General features: G+C 37.4%; 2 protein-coding genes across 2 annotated transcripts; one reads left to right on the top strand and one right to left on the bottom strand.

Moving 5' to 3' along the window:
- The first annotated feature begins 7,673 nt into the window (after positions 1 to 7,673).
- On the top strand, positions 7,674 to 12,449 carry LOC111780364 (zinc finger CCCH domain-containing protein 46-like). The gene is made up of 8 exons (XM_023660740.1): positions 7,674 to 8,925; positions 9,048 to 9,227; positions 10,407 to 10,586; positions 10,674 to 10,774; positions 10,889 to 11,119; positions 11,199 to 11,349; positions 11,460 to 11,834; positions 11,923 to 12,449. Exons 1-7 carry the CDS (start codon positions 7,937 to 7,939, stop codon positions 11,635 to 11,637), a joined length of 2,010 nt encoding a protein of 669 aa, XP_023516508.1. The 5' UTR covers positions 7,674 to 7,936; the 3' UTR covers positions 11,638 to 11,834; positions 11,923 to 12,449.
- Positions 12,450 to 14,649: 2,200 nt separating this feature from the next.
- Positions 14,650 to 16,197, bottom strand: LOC111780366 (pathogenesis-related protein PRB1-3-like). Its single transcript, XM_023660745.1, has 2 exons — positions 15,866 to 16,197; positions 14,650 to 15,117 (listed from the first exon to the last, which is right to left on the bottom strand). The coding sequence occupies exons 1-2, from the start codon at positions 16,071 to 16,073 to the stop codon at positions 14,696 to 14,698; spliced, it is 630 nt and encodes a 209-aa protein (XP_023516513.1). The 5' UTR covers positions 16,074 to 16,197; the 3' UTR covers positions 14,650 to 14,695.
- Between the last annotated feature and the right edge of the window lie 340 nt (positions 16,198 to 16,537).

Below are 16,537 nucleotides of genomic sequence, written 5' to 3'. Positions count from 1 at the left end.
AATCATAGGTCGCATAACAATTTTTGTAACAGTTTAAGTTCACCACTAGCCAATATTATTGTGATGTCCCACATTGATTGGAGAGGAGAACAAACCACCCTTTATAAGGGTGTGGAAAACTTCCCCTAGCAGACGCGTTTTAAAGCCTTAAGGGGAAGCCCGAAAGGGAAAGCCCAAAGAGGACAATATTTGCTAGCGGTGAATCTGGGTCGTTGCAATTATCCTCTTTGGGTTTTCCTTTCCGATCAATGTGGGATCTCACAATCCACTCTCTTTCAGGGCCCATTGTCCTCACTGACACTCGTTTTTCTCTTCAATCGATATAGGACTTCACAATTTCCCAACACATTTGAACAAAGTGCAATCAATCATAGCATATCATAGATGAGGCACGTGCATAACATCTATAGTAAACGTCACAAAATAAAATAATGAACCAAATATGAAACTACCCTATTGGAAGCATTNCCAAAAAAATGTCAACTCACAAATTGAGTCGAATTTTCGGTTTTCAAAAATTAAACCAACGAAAATTAAAAAAAAAAAAATCTAATTCAATCCAACTTTTACGATTCCGATCAGATGGTCGAAATAAATCGATCGTGATAGAACGATGGTCGAAATTTGTTGCCCATAATTGGTAGAACACGTTTGAATTTTTTATCTAATTTGTTTGGTCGTTTTTCGTCACATATATTTTTTTAATTTTTGACCGACAAATTACAAGACATAGCATAAACAGACCGAAAATATAATATGATACTTACTTCTTAAAGTTTTAAACGTGAACGAATAAATTATTAATATTATGATATATTTATTGATGAATGAAAATTAAATTAAAATTTAAACACATTNGAAGCATTAAGTATAGAAAGAAGCCCATCGTAGGGAGGGGGTCCCCTAATTGAGGGGGAGATGAAATAAGTGCAGATGATATTATAGGTCAATTTCTGGGCTATACATATTGTAGAAGCCATGGCTGTAAATGCACCTTCAACCTCTCTTTAACTCACTCACCCTTATTGCCATTCAACATGCCCTTCTTTCTCGTCTTTTAAATATTCTTGGGTCGGGTTTGGAAGATTTGATCCTTCAGAACAGGTGTATAATGTCGTCTTTTAGAATGAGTTGGGTTGAAAATATCTTTTGGACTAACCCGAGCAACCCCAATAAAGTTCACAACTTTTATTTTCAGTTTAGGTTGGGTTAGTTTGTCATGTTGTTCTTTTTCTTTTGATTATTAAAAGAATTCTAATTATTCACCGTACAAAAGTCAAATTCAAAAGTCAAATTAAAGAACGTTGGGCTGCATCAATAACTAGAATCTAGTCAAATATTCAGAAGTCACACCATATCACTGACGTTGGTTTAGGGTTTAGGGTTTAGTAGAATTGAGTTGTAACTCTATTTTCGGGTTGGTCGAACTGATCCAACAAAAAAAAATGTCAACCCACGGGACTGATCTTAATTTTTCGAGTTTCCAAAAAAAAAATCTAACCCAATCCAACTTTTATGATTTGGATTAAGTTATCCACGTTTGTCAAATTCTCGAATCATATGAGCACCCCTATATAATTTTTAGTTTATCTCCTTAAATAATTTCTTGAGTCGTTTGCAAATCTAGAGACCGATTATAAACATTCTAACAGTTGAGAAAATTAATAAAATTCGTATTTCCTAAGTTTAATAAACAAATGACGTCATAATGCAACCATCATTTTGTTAACGTCATCCGTATCTTTGATCCAATCATTATGTTTCATCTCGACTATATCCATGAATGCATCTTTCAGTCAAACTTCTAATACGTCATCAAGACGTCTGTTAATGCAATAAATTCAAAGAACGATTCTTCATTCTAATAAAATAAATTCTATATTTCGTCTGTTCAATTACTTGGTCGATTGATTCACGAATACTTATGGTTGACCAATTTTTTATATTAAACCGATCGTAAATGATCTAATGATGAAATTAATACGAAAACATCAAAGTCAAAGATCCTACCAAATTTAAGGGATTCTATGTAACAAAAAATGAAATCCGTTGACTTCTATAAACCCTATAATAAGTCCACGTTTTCTAATGAATAATTGTTCTTTAAGCAACTACAAAAGGATAAACATCCAAACACTTTCCCATGTGGTATAATTATTATATAAAAATTCGATGTTTTATTTATTATTATATTCTCGATCAACTGTATTACCGTAACGTCCCATGTCCAGGATTCAGATCAAAGATTTAGAATCCATATTCGATATCTGATGACCTTCATCCATTGCGACATGATCTTCGTTTCTAAGAGTGAAGACTGTCCTCATAGACTAATACAAGTTCTTTCAACATCTTTTGTCCTCGCTCATATGTATCCGAAAAGATTCTCGAGAGGTCACCTAGCATAGAATTGCTCTAAGCAAAACATGTTTGATTAAGCCATCGAAAAGGAATGTTTATCTTGTTGGTATAGGTAGTAACTTTAATTTTCTTTACGTTTCTTTTAGTCGTCCTATCAACATGATCGTTTTCATTCGGATGTAGTCTCGGTTCATTCATGTACAATTCCTTTACTCGGGTGTCACAATTAATTTAAAAACAATATAAATAGTAGAAACAACTATGTAACGTCCTAACCCTTAGGTTTTTTATATTGCGCCATTACTACGTATATATATTGATACCATAATTAACGTCATGAATTTTCATCGGAATTCATGTTTTGTGAGATTCATGATACTCTATAGTTCCATCCCGCGTCAATCGTCTTGTTTATACATTTTTTTCTACTGGATTAGTCAAACTGAAACCCGAATCTAACGAAATGGATACGCAAATTACTTAACTCGATGCCAAATCTTTGTCTCGTTTTTACTTTCAATTTTACGTTATTTTTTATATACAAAAGTTGCGTTGACTCGAGCTCGAACTAAATAATAAAAGCTCAAGCTTTTTTTACCTTAGGGTTAAAAAAGACTCTTAACTCAACTAAAAGATTGAGATAAAAGTCATTAACATCATTTTCTTTCCAAAAAAGGAAATAAAAGATTGAGATAAAAGTCAACGAAGTGAAGGGCAGAGATTAAGTACACGTCAGAGAGAGAGAAGTCAGACAACACATCCAAGGGTGTAGATTAGAGACACGTCAGCAAGATCAAGTGACAGTCAGAATGATGTAAATTTTGATGCTTTAAAATGGTATGGAATCTGAAAGATTACGCACCGCAGAGAGAGAATTTGGGGGAAAAAAAATTAAAAGAATAAAAAAAGAATTAAAAAAAAAAGTTAAAAAGAATTTTCTTTTTACTGATTCTTAGGGATTGTTTAGAATTTGGATCTTCTTTTTTAACATTCCTTCTCCCTACTTTGTTATTATTTACAAATTACTGCGATTGCTTTTTAACCCAACTTTTAACCCTCGTAATAATAATATATATATACTCACTTGTCGTTGGAAAGTGAGTGCCGCACAATCGCAAATCCGCTGCCATTAAAAGTGTCATTGTGACAAGTGGTATCAGAGCCAATTCGTTCTTACGTCGCCTACGGCCAATGACGTATGCTCGAGCCTCTAACCTCGATTTTAAGAGAAGGTTTTAGAAAACGAGGGCAGAGAGAGATTTTCGAAAGAGAGATTTTCGAAAGAGACGTTATATGAGCAAGTAAGAGAGAAATAGCAACGACTCACAGTATATAACCTTGGGTATAGAGAAGTTGACAACTAGTTGTATCCCCCTATAGTATATTCTGAGGCATTTCATGTCTGACACGTCTAGACATGATATTTCTAAAACGTCATACTCCCTAGAAATGCAAAAGTAAAACACTAGAATATGAAAAGACATAAAGGGTTGGGCTTGTCATGGGCATGCGGCCATGAGCAACACGCCTTGGACGAGCATGACCGTGATATATATATATTATTCTTTTAATAATTAAGAATAATAAATATGGAAATGGGTGAAAAATCTTTTTAAGTGGATGTGGTTGGGGTATGACCCAAGAATCATCAAATGAGTTGGGGTCAGGAGTCAAATGACACTCAAATCCAAATTTAACTGGTTCTTCCCGAAATGCGTTGAAGCACAACAGTTGATTGGAAGTGTAAAATCGTGAGGTTGACTACGATACGTAACGGGCTAAAAAGTTAACTTGGACTGTTACAAATAGTATCAGATTCAGACACTGGGCGATGTGCCAAATAGGACGATGGCAGTGAGCTTGGACTGTTACAAATGGTATTAGATCCAGACACTGGACGGTGTGCCAGAGAGGACGTTGGCTCCCAAAGGGGTTGATTGTGAGATCTCACATCGATTGGAGAGAGTAAAGAAATATTCCTTTTCCGAGTGTAGAAATCTCTCCCTAACAGACGAGTTTTAAAACCGTGAAACTGACAGCGATACGTAATGGACTAAAGCGGATAATATCTACTAACAAACACAGCACATTGTACATTACAAATACTATATATGATCTCAAAGTAACCGGATAAAAAACAGCCAATGAGACAATGAATACTAAGTCGATAAACATTAAGATATCACTTTAAAAGTTGATGGTGGACGTCCCACTCTCACAATTATTGAATTAAAAAAAAAATTAGGGCAATGGGTAGAAATAGAAAGTTAATAACGTTGAGTTTCTGTCTCAATGATCGATGGTTCGATCACTCACTTCCACAATCGTTGAACGTAAAAAAGAAACGATGAGTAGAAATAGGAAGTTATGAACATTGAATTATCGTTCCAATGGTCGTTGCTCGATTAGTCACTTCCATGAACATAAAAATAAAAAAGTCGGTGATAGGAAAGGAAACGAATCTCGATAGCCTATAACTAGTTGTCGAGTAAATTTGCAATGAAATCCTATTTGGGCACAATTTCTATGGTATAATAATGAGAGTGAGAAAGTTGTGAGGAATTGTTACTTAAATTTTGATGTGATGGAAGCCAATGTTGGTTGATAGAGCCTAACATTTTGGAGCCATAAGGAAAATATGGGTAACCAAAATGATTGCACCTTTAAATTCACCTATTAATATAATTATTAAATTCATCACCAATTTTTTATTTTAAAAATATTTTATAGAGATTTCGAGGATTTTAAAAGTATTTTAAATTCAGGTATTAATATAATTAGTGTGACGTCGAGTAAAAGAGGAGTACACGAATGAATCAAGACCATATTCGAATGATAGTGATTTCGAGGATAGGATGACTACGAAATGCTTAAAAGAATTGAAAACTATTACTTATTGAAAATTTGTCTAGAAAGCATGTGAGTGAGGATAAAATACCACAACACTCTTAGAAGCGAGAAGTAACATGACCATGTTGCTCGAGAATGTCGAGATCATTCGAATCCTGGACATATGAGCATCACACCCTTAGAAGGGGGAAGTAAGTAACATGACCGAGAATGTCGAGATCATCCGAATCCTGGGCATAGGGGCATCACTCTCTTAAAAGCGAGAAGTAAGTAATGTGACCATATAAAGATTCCAAATATTGTCCTCTTTGGGCTTTCCCCTCAAGACTTTAAAACAGATATGTTAGGGAAATCGTTAGGGAAGGTTTCCACACCTTTATAAAGGTNTCCCCTTCGAGACCCAGCGTCCTCGCGGCCACTCATTCCTTTCTCCAATCGATGTGGGACCGCCACCAAATTCCACCCCCCTTCGGGGCCCAGCATCTTTACTGGTACACTGCCTTGTGTCTACCCTCCTTCAGGGAATAGCGAGAAGACTGACACATCGTCCGGTGTCTGGCTCTAATACCATTTGTAACATTTCAGATCCACTGCTGGCAGATATTATCCTCTTTGGGCCTTCCCTTTCGGGCTTCCCCTTAAGGCTTTAAAACGCGTCTACTAGGGAAGGTTTCCAGACCCTTATAAAGGTTGTTTTGTTCTCCTTCCCAACCAATGTGGAACATTACACCATGTTACTCGAGAATGTCGGGATCATCTGAATCCTGGGCATAGGGGCGACACAATTAGTCGGGAGTAAACTATATTATGGTATTAAATTAAGGAAATGATATGTTACAAAATACAAATGTTTGGACAAAAAAACACATTTTTTGTTGGGTTTAGAACACATTTAATGCAATTAATTAAGAATGAACAAGAACAATTAATAATTAAATGAGTAATTAAGTAAAGTTGGGGAAATCCCAACTACCAAAAGCTGATTTTGATTCTTCATTTTAATACTTTTGAACCTAAATTTGGATAGATAGGACTATGCCTTGATTCACCAAATTAGTTGAGACTTTATTATTATAATATTTCAATTTAAATATATAATTATAATAAATAATTTGAACATTTCTCTTAAATTATATTTATTTAACAATATTTTTAAAGATCCGAGATCTCAGGTTGGAGAGAATAATGAAATATTTTTTTTAGAAGGGTGTGGAAATCTCTTCCGAGTAGATGCATTTTAAAATCATGAGACTGACGACGATATATAATGAAGCGAACAATATCTGTTAGTAGTGGACTTGAGTTATAACAAATGGTATCAGAACCAGACATCGGGCTGTGTGCCAACGAGGACGGCTGGACCCCCAAAGGGGTGAATTATGAGATCCCACGTCGGTTGGAGAAGGGAACAAAATATTCCTAATAAGGAGATAGAAACCTCTCCCTAACATACTCGTTTTAAAACTGTGAGGCTGACGACGATACGTAACAGGTCAAAACGGACAATATCTGTTAGCGGTGGGCTTGAGGCATTACAAATGGTATCAGAGATAGACACCGAGTGGTGTGCTAGCGAGGACATTGGCCCCCAAAGGAGTGGATTGTGAGATCCCATATCGGTCGAAGAAGTGAACAAAATATTCCTAATAAGGAGATGAAAACCTCTCTCTAATAGACTCATTTTAAAATCGTGAGGCTGACGACGATACGTAATAGGTCAAAACCGACGATATCTACTAGTAGTAGACATAGATACTGAAATGTTAAAGAGGAAGAATATGAACCTAAGACCTTACTTGCATAGTTATGTATCACTATCAATTCGGTGCATTGTCGTGTAGCGTCGTTCATTCATTCGTCCCTTCTCTTAGTCAATACACGACTATTACCTTTCGTTTCGTTACTTAAATCTTAGACCTGGTGCAATGTCTTATGAACAAAATTTGAACCAACCCTATAGAACAATAACTATAAATATTCTAGTGCACGTGTCATAAAAAACAATATGAACGTAAGACACAAACTCATAATTTCAATTTTCATTAAAGAACAAAGTCTCGTAACTTTCTTATATCGATATATTTAATTCATTGACCCGATAGTCAATAAATCAATAACATTAAATCTAGATTCGTTAATTAATAATATGAATTAAGAAAACTCAAACCCAAGAACAAAATGAAGAGAAAATATGGGACCCAATTTTGGAATTAGGGTTTTAATTCTAAATTTTATTTTTGGGGTATCATTTTATGTTAGAAAGAAGAAGAAGAAAAAGAAAAAAGGGGAGAAAAAGAAAGCATTGGGGCCTATGTTCTTCACTGGAATCTGTTTGATATGATAAAAGTTGTATTTTTTGCACACGCAGAGTGCATATAATACACACGTATCACAAAATTTATACTGTTTGACAATTACTGTTTTAACTATGAAGCAGTAGATTACAGATCTACTTCTTCGCCATTTCTCTCTCTCTCTCCCCCTTAGAAATTGAAAGAGATAGAAGTTGTCACCTGCTGCCTCTACTAACCAAACCCACTTCGCTAAACACTTGAAAACCCTACTCATTTCTTACCCCATTGTGTTTGTTTCTCGGGAAAAGGAGGGATTTTCTCGAGACCCAGTGAGGATTTAAGGCTTTTGCTTTCTGGGTTTTGTTTTGGGGAGTGTTTTCTTGGTGGGTTTGATTGAAAAACAGAGGAGAAAGTGAAGAAGAGGAAGAAATATGGATGCTTATGAAGCTACTACTCTGGTTTATGCGAAGATCAAGAACTTGGAGCCTGAGAATGCTTCCAAAATCATGGGGTTTCTACTCATTCAAGACCTTGGAGATAAGGAGTTGATACGTTTGGCTTTTGGGCCTGATACCCTTTTGCATTCACTGATTTTGAAGGCCAAAGCTCATTTAGGGTTTACTTTCAACTCTTCTTCTTCAACACCCTCTTCGCCTTCGCCGCTTAATCCTATTGCACGACCTTCAAACAGTAACCCTTTCTCTCAATCTTCGCCTAGAATCCCTAATAATGGCTTTGACTTTAGTAAAAACCCTTCTTCTCCTTCTTCAACGGGTTCTTGGTCACTTTCAGGCATCACTAACAATGCCATTAGCCCAAACTCCAGCCCTCTTCTCTCTTATGACAGCATTCGAGCTGCCCCTTTTCCAATGCCTCCATTTTTGCAGCACAAAAATGGGTTTGTGGATTCTGATGTCATTGAAGAGCCTCAAGTGAACGATTACCTTTCGTTTCTTAACGAGTCTTCTTCTTCAAGAGGTGAGGATTTGGTGGATCCAAGGATGGAATTAGGGCGTGGTTTGCAGAATTGGACGCAATCTATGGACAATGCTGAGACCCCTTTTCATAGAAGAAGCTATTCTGCTAGTGATGTTTGTTTTGGCTCTGAAGATGGTGGATTTGGAGTTGGGTATAAACCTTGTCTTTACTTTGCTAGAGGCTTTTGTAAAAATGGTAGCAATTGCAAGTTCTTGCATGGCGATTTCTCTGATTCGGTTGATCCTTCTGCCGCCATTGTTGGTTCTCCTAGCAAACTAGAAAGCTTGTTTGAGCAGCGTGAGGAGTTGATGAGATATAAGGCTGCTGCTGCTCAGCAACAGCAGAGGTTGGCCACGGCGTCTGAGTTGATGGCGGGAGTATCACCTTCACAGTATAATAAGTATATCAATTTTCTACTTCAACAACAAAATGATACTCATAGGTATGATGGAGATAGCTAACCAACTTTAGTGCTTTGACTTGTCATTCTTCTATATATAGTATATGATGCCTATAATGATCTGTAATGCAATCTTTCTTCTTTATTTGGAATGGATTATATAGAGCTACAGCAGCTGCGCTTATGATGGGAGATGAGTTTCAAAAATTTGGAATGTCAAGGAGTGAAAGGAATGATTTCTTGGCTTTGGCTGCCGAGAAACGAAACTCGGCCTCGAGACAGATTTATTTGACATTCCCAGCTGATAGCACCTTCAAGGATGAAGATGTTTCGGAGTATTTCAGGTAACCAATGAGGTGTGCTGGTCTTTTTTCTGTGTGTTTATGAACCATTCATGTCATTTTCAGGATTTTAAGGAAGCTGGCCATTGATGTTTTTAAATGCATAGTGAAATAAGCTTAAGTTCGAGCACGAATGCTTTCCCTTTGTACTGATCCTTAACAAATAACCATCTCTCGCTTAATTTTGCGTTTAGCAGACCCACAAACCATCTGTTCAAACGTTCTTTGTTCTATTACAACTTCGGTTTGAGGATGAGAGCTACTTTTACGACATTACTTGAACAAAATCTGTTCTAAGGTTGTACGATTGTGCCCGTGAACTCTAAGGATGAGGGCTACTTTTTTCATGTAAACATCGTTAGATGGTTTGATATTCGATTGATACTTGTTTGTCCACCTAGGCTTGAACATCGATTCGGAGGATTATAGATTTTTAGTACTAGAAAATCTAGTAGAATGAAGAAGTCTCTTACGATGTTATTTTGTTTTATGACCTTGACGAGATTTCTTTCTTTCAACGACATTCAATTGGATGTAGTTTTGTATATAGGCGATGTTGTGTGTTTATCCATCTTGTTGCATGTGTTTTTGGAACATGTTTTTGATATCTTTCTATCTTCCCGTGAACGTTTCTTTGCCTATACTACCTCAACGATTTTACTTGCTTCCCTTTTCCAGTTACTTTATATCGTGCTTTCAGTGTCTCTATTGTGTTGTTCTCCATATTGTGTTGTTTCCTAACAAAAGAGAAAGCAAAGAAAAGAAAAGCTAAATACTCGAGTATATTTTGAAGAAGCATGAACACTATGCAACACCAACGCTCGTTGATATCGATAAAATGCACTACATATGCATATGCTTGTTTACGCACCTATGTGTCGTGTGTGAATACTTGCTTAGTTGCGGTCTTCATTCGAACGTATACTTTTAAGCCTTATGGCATATTAGAAATAATCTTATTTCACATTGTTTTACTCAGTGATATGCTTAAGAGCATGTTTCTGAGACAAAGAATCTGCTTTTGCTGTCACTTTAGATGCGCTGGAACGGTTCTCATTAGTCGTGATAAACGCCGTATTGGTTTTTATCAATTTCTCAGTATTTGTATTTTCATGAAGTTCTTTTATTGCTTGACCGTTTTTTCGTTGATTTTAATCTTGATGAACTGGTATCCGTTTGCAGCAAATTTGGGCCCGTGCAAGATGTTAGGATTCCATACCAACAGAAGAGGATGTTCGGGTTTGTTACATTTGTCTATCCAGAAACCGTGAAACAAATATTAGCAAAGGGAAATCCACATTTCATATGCGAATCACGAGTGCTCGTGAAACCGTACAAGGAGAAGGGAAAAGTTCCAGAAAAGTACGTTTATCATAAACTCTTTTGCGTTCGGTACTGTTCCCTCTCTACCTTTATAGAATTGACGTTTATAATACGGATGTAATGTAGGAGGCAGCAGCATCAACAACAGCAGCTCGACAGGGGTGACTTTACTCCTTGTTTGAGCCCCTCTGGACTGGACACCCGGGATCCGTATGACCTAAATCTCGGTATGAAATAAGTAGGCATGCTCCTGCCTCAAATCTTACAGCCATTTGGTTCTCGAAAAGCTGGGGAATCGAATGAATATGCCTCTCATTTTTCCCGTTCCGTTCAATTTACAGGAGCACGAATGATGTATAATACACAAGGGATGATGTTGCGTAGGAAACTAGAAGAACAAGTTGAATTGCAGCAAGCACTCGAACTTCAGGGAAGACGACTATTGAATCTCCAACTTCCGGACTTGAAGAACGATCAGCTACACCACCATCACCCACACAATTTATCTATTTGTTCTCCATTATCCACTGAATCTCATAATCAAATGTTTATAAATCAAGAAGCTTCTGAAGGTTCGCTGATTCTTCCTCGAACTTCTCTCGTTTCGATTACCAGACTTATTCAGTTAGCTAACGGCGAAAGCTTTTTCAGGTCATGAGAATAACCAAGTAGCTACCAACAACGCAATAAGCACGCAGCAAACCTTTCAACTGGACGAGAGTTCTTGTTTTATCCAAAGCAACAGCCGGGGCAAAGCGACCGAAGATGGCTACAACTCCGAACTACTCGAAACTCACAAAAGGTCTAAAATTTAGCTTCTGATTAAAACATCCTGATGATGGTCGAATTATTTCAATGGTACGACGTATTAACCATTTTCTTCTATTTAATTTACTTCGTGCACGAGGTCAGTGTTGAGCAGGTCCTTCCTGATAGTCCATTTGCTTCTCCTAAAAAATCTACCTTGGGTCAACATTCTGATTTTTCGTCTCTTAAAGCGGATGGATGCGGTCCCAATACCTTACCGTCATCGTCCCAGAGCAATTCGTCACTGCCTTCTGGTCCTGCTGGTGACATAACTTCACCTTAATAACGTTTTTACTCCACGGTCGAATGGCAACCTGTCGTCCTCTTGTGGTTGTTCACTTTCCCGTCATGCTAATTTATGAAGTCTGTAATTCAAAGTAAGATACATTACTTTCCTTAGGTTTCTATTCCTTGTGTGAATCTTTTGAAATATAGGCAATAACTACATGAGCATGGCCAGCAGATATCAACAATGTTAGGGTAAGATCACTCATCTCTTACTCATCAACCTTTTGCTATTTTTCGAGCGAATGAAACTGCTAATATCGCTCGTGTTTCATATATGCAGAAAAATTAGAGAAGCATATAGCAGGCAGAAGAATTATCCCGAGATGTATAGAGAAAGTATACCTACTTTGAGGAGTAGATCTACTATTACGACCATAGAGACGATCTCCACAAGTATCATCTTCATCAATACACACTCCTAACAGCAAATACGTATAAATTCATACATTTAGGACAGATGATTTGGTTCATGAGAGTTAGGTTTCTTCTGTGTTTATTTTGTGCCTTATTTGGGTGTGTGCTGGACCATGCTGACTAAAGAACTCCGGTCGGGTTAACTCCCTTTTACATCGTTCGTCTACACATAAGTTCTTATGTTCGTTCTTCGCGTTCATAGTTAGGTAGAATTTGAAGTTTCTGTGAAGCTCACAAGAGCCACATTTGTACATAGCAGCCAGTAGTTTAGTGTAGCTAACTGATGAAATGATCACAGAACTGATTGGGACCAAACAAAGTAGGGGTTGGTTACACCTTTTCCTTTTCCTTTTCTCCTCAAGAACATAATAATTTGATGATACTATTCTTTTCTTTTCTCTTTGCTAATTGACAAAACAAGGACAAAAATGGATTTTGATTTGGTTTGTGAAAGTTTATAGCTTTAGAGGACTGTTTTGTCTCACACTGTTTGTGTTTAGGCCCACACATGGTGGAAGGACCAAGGAAGGGGTATCACATGGGGGCACTGACATGGTATAAATGGTATCAATCCAACACTCCCTTCCCTTTTCTCTGTACATTATTATTATATTACATATGTTGTTGTTGTTCTTGTTTGTGATGGGCATTGTTTTGTGTGCATTGGAGGGAGTGAGGGGGGAGGCGCCAACTTTTGTACTGCCATCAATTTAAATTATTTGGTTTGGTAGCTTTTTTTTTTACAGTTTTTTGAGCTGCTTTGTTGTTCTGGCTTCCATATCAGAAGTGGTTGTGGTTGAATATGGTGCACACATGTGAACTCATCTGAGCTGTTCTCTCTTTTATTGGGCCCTTTTGATGACTTTTAAGAGATACCCACTCTCTCCATTTACTATTTACTTTTCTTAACCTTTTTATGAGTGAAACTCTAAGTGGGGGAATCTGATTTGTATCAGTGAATGGTCATTTTTGGGGTTTGAATGAGAATTTTAGAACGAGTTTGTCTCTAACAACCCAACTCACGCCCACTGTAAGTAGATATTGTTCTCTTTAGGCTTTTCTTTTTGGACTTTCTCTCAGTGTTAGGGATAGATTTCCATACTTTTATAAAGAATGCTTTGTTCCCTTCTCCAACTGATGTGGGGTCTCACAATTACTCCCTTTTTGTACTCAGTGTCCTTGTTGGCACAGTGCTTGGTGTCTAGCTTGGCACACTGCACGGTGCCTGACTCTAATACCATTTAGAACAATTCAAGTCCACCACTAGCATTTTTGATAGGGTGTGGAAACCTCTCCCTAACAAATGCGTTTTAAAATCTTGAAGCTGACGACAATACTTAATGGGCAAAAGTAGACAATATCTACTAACTGTGGATTTGAGTTGTTATATTGACTGAGTTCAAGTCCAATGTGGGATCTCACAATCTACCCTCCTTTCGGGCTTGGACTCTGATATCATCTGTAACAACCCAAACTCCTTTTGCTAGCACTGTCTGATTTTAAAATCGTAGGTTGAATGATGATAGATAATGGGTCAAAACGAATAATATCTGTTAGCAGTGAGTTTGAGCTGTTACATTACTTCGGTTTGAGGGCAAATAAGGCACCATATAGAGAGAGAAACACATATTGGGAAGCACATGGGGCATCTCGTTTTGGATGCCAAGATGACTATGCATTTTGTTTTGTTATAATTCTCCATTTATTGCAAGTTTTTTTTGGTGCTTTTCCAAGATGCTTTTGAAAAATTTGGAGTCTTTCATGACTCAGTTATGAGTGTCAGAGTTTAATGACTTTATTATATACACGTACGTATGTATATGAACTCATTTATGTACTTCTCATTATATCATGATTTGAATTTGAATTCATATCTCTTTTTGGGTGATACTTTAACCCCCACTTCCAATTTAGTTCGGTTCGATTGCATGATGTTGTGAATTGCCACATGAGCTCTAAGATGTAACGTTTTTTTGGTTCGATTCGTTTGAACTATCATTATCGATACATGTTCGGTTTTCTTAGTAACTAAAACTGTGGTTGGTTTGATTTGGGACATTTTGTTGGTTTTGGTTGGTTTGATTCAGATTGGTGGTGTTTTTGTTAGGTGGGTTAGTTTGGTCTTCAAGAAATCGGTTTCGATGCTCGTTTTGACCAAATATATTGACATAGAAGAACAACACGTGACTTGAATATTTTAAGACAAGATAGGAACAAATAATGGCCTTGAGCCGTCAAGAAGTGTATTATTCAAGTGAGATGCTAAAATGAAGTGAGAGAATATGAGATGACATGTTAGCTCCCTCGAGCACTCTACACAAAAATACAAGCACATAAAACCTATCAAAAGTTAATATCATTTCACTTGACATTACTAAAGTAATTTGTATGTTTATTTGTAATAACCCATGTCCTGGATTCGACACCTAATATTGTCGATATTTTCCTGTATCCCTTATGATATGATCACGTTACCTACTTCTCGTAGACAATTTGAGCTTTCATTGTCATTATACATTGATGACGGTTGTTTATGATGGTAGTTCTGGATTGTTTTTTAATTTTCTGATCAACTCAATTAAAAATAGTTAGATTATTTCTCAACCAAGATTAACGTTTCATTTTTCTGATAATATCATTCAATATGGTCTTTGACCAACAACATTGCCATACGGGTCATAGTTACACGTAATGAGTACACCGCGGGCATTGTTGCACTCTACTCTTGCACATCCAATTCTTATCGAGTTTCGCCATACCACTTGTGTATAATGGCCGCACACCTTGCCAGAATCACATGAATTGGTGGCATAGTCATAGAATTGCTTTTCATCCACCCATAGCTTGACTGCGTTGGTGGCTGTCAAGTCGGGCATTCCCCATGCAAGATTCTCCCCATAAGGCCCACCGGAGTGCACCAATTTGCAGTCGTTGATGCGTTCATTGACATGTTGTTGTGAATAATTTGCCAGCTTCTCATCCCATTTGATAGGACCAACACCAACTTGGGCACGAGCAGCGTTGTGGGCATTGATGTAGGCAGCAGGTGAGTTGTCTTCAACTAGAGAGAAGGGGTGAGGGAGAGCTTGAGGAAACCTTTTTTTTGGGGTCTAAAATAGACATCTAAGGAGCCGGGTAAGGCGCTCGATTGAGTTATGAAGTATGATGTTTCGTGGGGTTAATAAATTTGTGTTTGGGGTACTGAGTTCTTTACAGAGGGAGGAGGGCACGTGGGTGGGAGTAAATAATGAAACGAAGAATAGGAGTGTTTGTAGATTGAGTTGGGTCGAGTTAAGATATTCTTTTAGACCCAACTAGTTCTTTAGACGGTAAATTTTTCAACCAAAATATCACATATTAACTCATGAACCCAAACCAACTCAACCATAAATCTTTTGGGTTGGGTTAGTTTTGGTTGTTCGGGTCATTTATAAAATTTTCATTTATTTAAACTCAACAAAACCTAAATCGTAAGAATTAGGTAGATTGATTGGGTTTTTCAAATCATTAAAATTTTTAAACACCCCGACGAAAAAGAGGTGAGTTGAGGAGTTGGAAGAACCGAGGCAATGGGAGAGAAATTGAATCAGTTAATAAGTTGAGTTGGTGACGTGAAGTTTTTACCCCAAACTTCATATGTCAGCCGTTTAACTAAGAGTTACGTTCCCAACTCAACTTAATCCAACCCATTATCCCAATCAGATCTATTTTAACCTTGTTTCTAAGTCGATTCCTCAAACACTATATTAAGAACCATCAAGCTTAAAACTTGAAAATATAAAAGCGAAACAAGTGATGGGAAAGAGTACCAGTAGGGAGAGAGACACGACATTCAGGAATGAAGCTGCCGATGATACCCGACGTAAGTCCAAACGGTAAAAGAGCCGTGTAATCCTCATCTTCAATCGCCATCGCCATCGCCATCGCCATATTACTCGACTTCAATCCTGTTTCACCAGAACTTATAAAAAGGAGTAGAGAAAGAGAGCAAAAGTTGGAGAAGATTGATGAAGGCATGATGAGATGGTATAGAAATGATATCTCTTCTGCGGTGTTGGAGGCATGTTGACTCTTGTGTGGCCTCAAAATTCAACCAAGATGATACTGACTGCTTGGAGTCTCTACACCACCCACCCACCCACCTGTGCCAAAAACGAATGCAATAGTTCAAGCTTATCGCTAGTAGATATTGTCAGCTTTAGTCCGTTACGTATCGTCATCAATCTTACGATTTTTTTTAAAAGGGTGTGCAAAACCCTCCATAAGAATGATAGAGAACCTTCGTGTGACATTTTTTATAAGGGTGTGGAAACCTCTTTCTAGTAGACGTGTTTTAAAATTATGAGGTTGACGATGCTATGCAATGGGTCTAAACAGATAATATCTCTTAGTAGTGGGTTTGGACTATTACAAACGGTATCAGAGTCAGACACAATGAGGACATTGAGTTCCCGAAGGGGTGGATTATGAGATCCCATGTT

This window comes from Cucurbita pepo, chromosome LG18 (assembly GCF_002806865.2).
Source record: "Cucurbita pepo subsp. pepo cultivar mu-cu-16 chromosome LG18, ASM280686v2, whole genome shotgun sequence".
NCBI lineage: Eukaryota > Viridiplantae > Streptophyta > Magnoliopsida > Cucurbitales > Cucurbitaceae > Cucurbita > Cucurbita pepo.
The sequence above is the reverse complement of the archived record's forward strand: the minus strand, read 5'-3'. Positions and strand labels throughout refer to the sequence as shown.